Genomic DNA, 1,504 nt, shown 5'->3' with positions numbered 1-1,504 from the left:
CCTCTACTCTGCTCTCATGAGCCCCTGAAGAGCAGATACATGGAATACCTATGGAATATGACAAAAAATTGAAAGCGAAGAGATATGGAAGATATTCCACTACATTATCTGATGCAAATATTTAGAGTTGATCTAACTAGGACCTTTTCTATAAAATTCTGCTCAGTTTTCATTTGAACCTTGTTTGAAATTCCACCTCCCCAACATCATGTCGGTTTTCTTATTAGTAAATCTGACAAAGCAACCCTCATCTCTGTAGGCCTGCGGAAGTAGAATTCAAATTAACATGCCTTGAACCGGCAGTTCAGTTAAATGCAGGTAATTTTTGAAACAGAAAAACGTTACCTACCATCTAGCTCCTTCTCGATGAAATCCATTCTGTGTATGACTTCATCCTGCAGAGATTCCACATGAGCTAAAAGATTAAGCTGCCATTGCAGCTGCGAGTTCACAACTCCTTCTTTGTCTTTTTCCAGCAATTTCATTTCAATAGCTCCCTCCGGAGAGACTTTCTTAGCAACAGACTCTCTTACCTAGCAGAAATGCACACATTAGTATTTGTTACAGTGAAGTGGAATTGGTTAGCCAGACTGTCTGGGTCCTTACAGTTACCCAGGCTAACTGCTCAACTGATCTTAGGCCACCGAAGGACAGGGACACAGAAGAGATCATACACAAATATGAAGGCAGTTTGGGAGGATCTGAACACAGAGAGACTTTTATAGGTATTTTGCCAAGATCTATTCTTTGTACTTCGCAAGCATCTGATTTTCAAAAAGCGAATATATATACAGGTAGCTAGCTCCCTGCCAACTTCCTGCTGGAAGATACTGCACTCTGCAGCCCAGGGAACACTACAGCCATTTCTGACATGACAGCAATCAAGTAAACGATGAAACAGCAAATGATTTTTCAGTGCGAAGGGATTTCTCCCGTGAGAATCTCATCTCAATTCTCCTAAAAATTTCACTGAAGCATCTAAAAAAAAAAAATCCCCAAAACCACACCACAATTACTGCCACTTATAAAACATGACTGCGCTGCCAGCAGTGTTGATTCCACTCCCCTACTTTTCATTCTGCTGAAACACAACAGGGTTTAGAAAAAGGCTCCTGAAAGACTGAAGAACTGAAACACATGACTTTTGGGAAACATAACATAATTGATTTGGTAGAGAAGTTAAGAACCATAAATTATAGCTTACATACATATGAAATCAAAGCTAAACCATCTTCTAACCTAGAAGGGAAGATCAGTGTTTTGCAGAGGCAAAATCTGCCAGAAAATCTTTCAGAAATATGGTCTGGCAGACCATATTTCATATGACTTGTCACTATCTAAATGAAGCAAAACTTGCACTGGGGTGCAGAAACACCTATGATAGACCTGATCGAGCTGAGTATGAGAACCGAGCGTGGAAAAGATAAAACTAGAGTGGCTCCAGTAGGAAGAAGATTCAGGACTATTCAATGGTGATGATTATTAAAGAATCAGTTCAGGCTAG

General features: G+C 40.0%; 1 protein-coding gene across 1 annotated transcript in view; it reads right to left on the bottom strand.

Annotated features, from left to right (window-relative positions):
• Positions 1-349: 349 nt before the first annotated feature.
• Positions 350-1,504, bottom strand: part of LOC104512477 (PHD finger protein 20-like) — a gene marked incomplete at both ends in the record, with an annotated part of 4,728 nt that continues 3,573 nt past the window's right edge. The window contains one exon of the mRNA XM_010155468.1: positions 350-533. Within this exon, the coding sequence (XP_010153770.1) occupies positions 350-533 (184 nt within the window). The remainder of the gene's footprint in view (positions 534-1,504) is intronic.

Source organism: Eurypyga helias, unplaced genomic scaffold (genome assembly GCF_000690775.1).
Source record: "Eurypyga helias isolate BGI_N326 unplaced genomic scaffold, ASM69077v1 scaffold44530, whole genome shotgun sequence".
Lineage (NCBI taxonomy): Eukaryota > Metazoa > Chordata > Aves > Eurypygiformes > Eurypygidae > Eurypyga > Eurypyga helias.
This window is presented reverse-complemented; position numbering and strand designations above follow the sequence as displayed.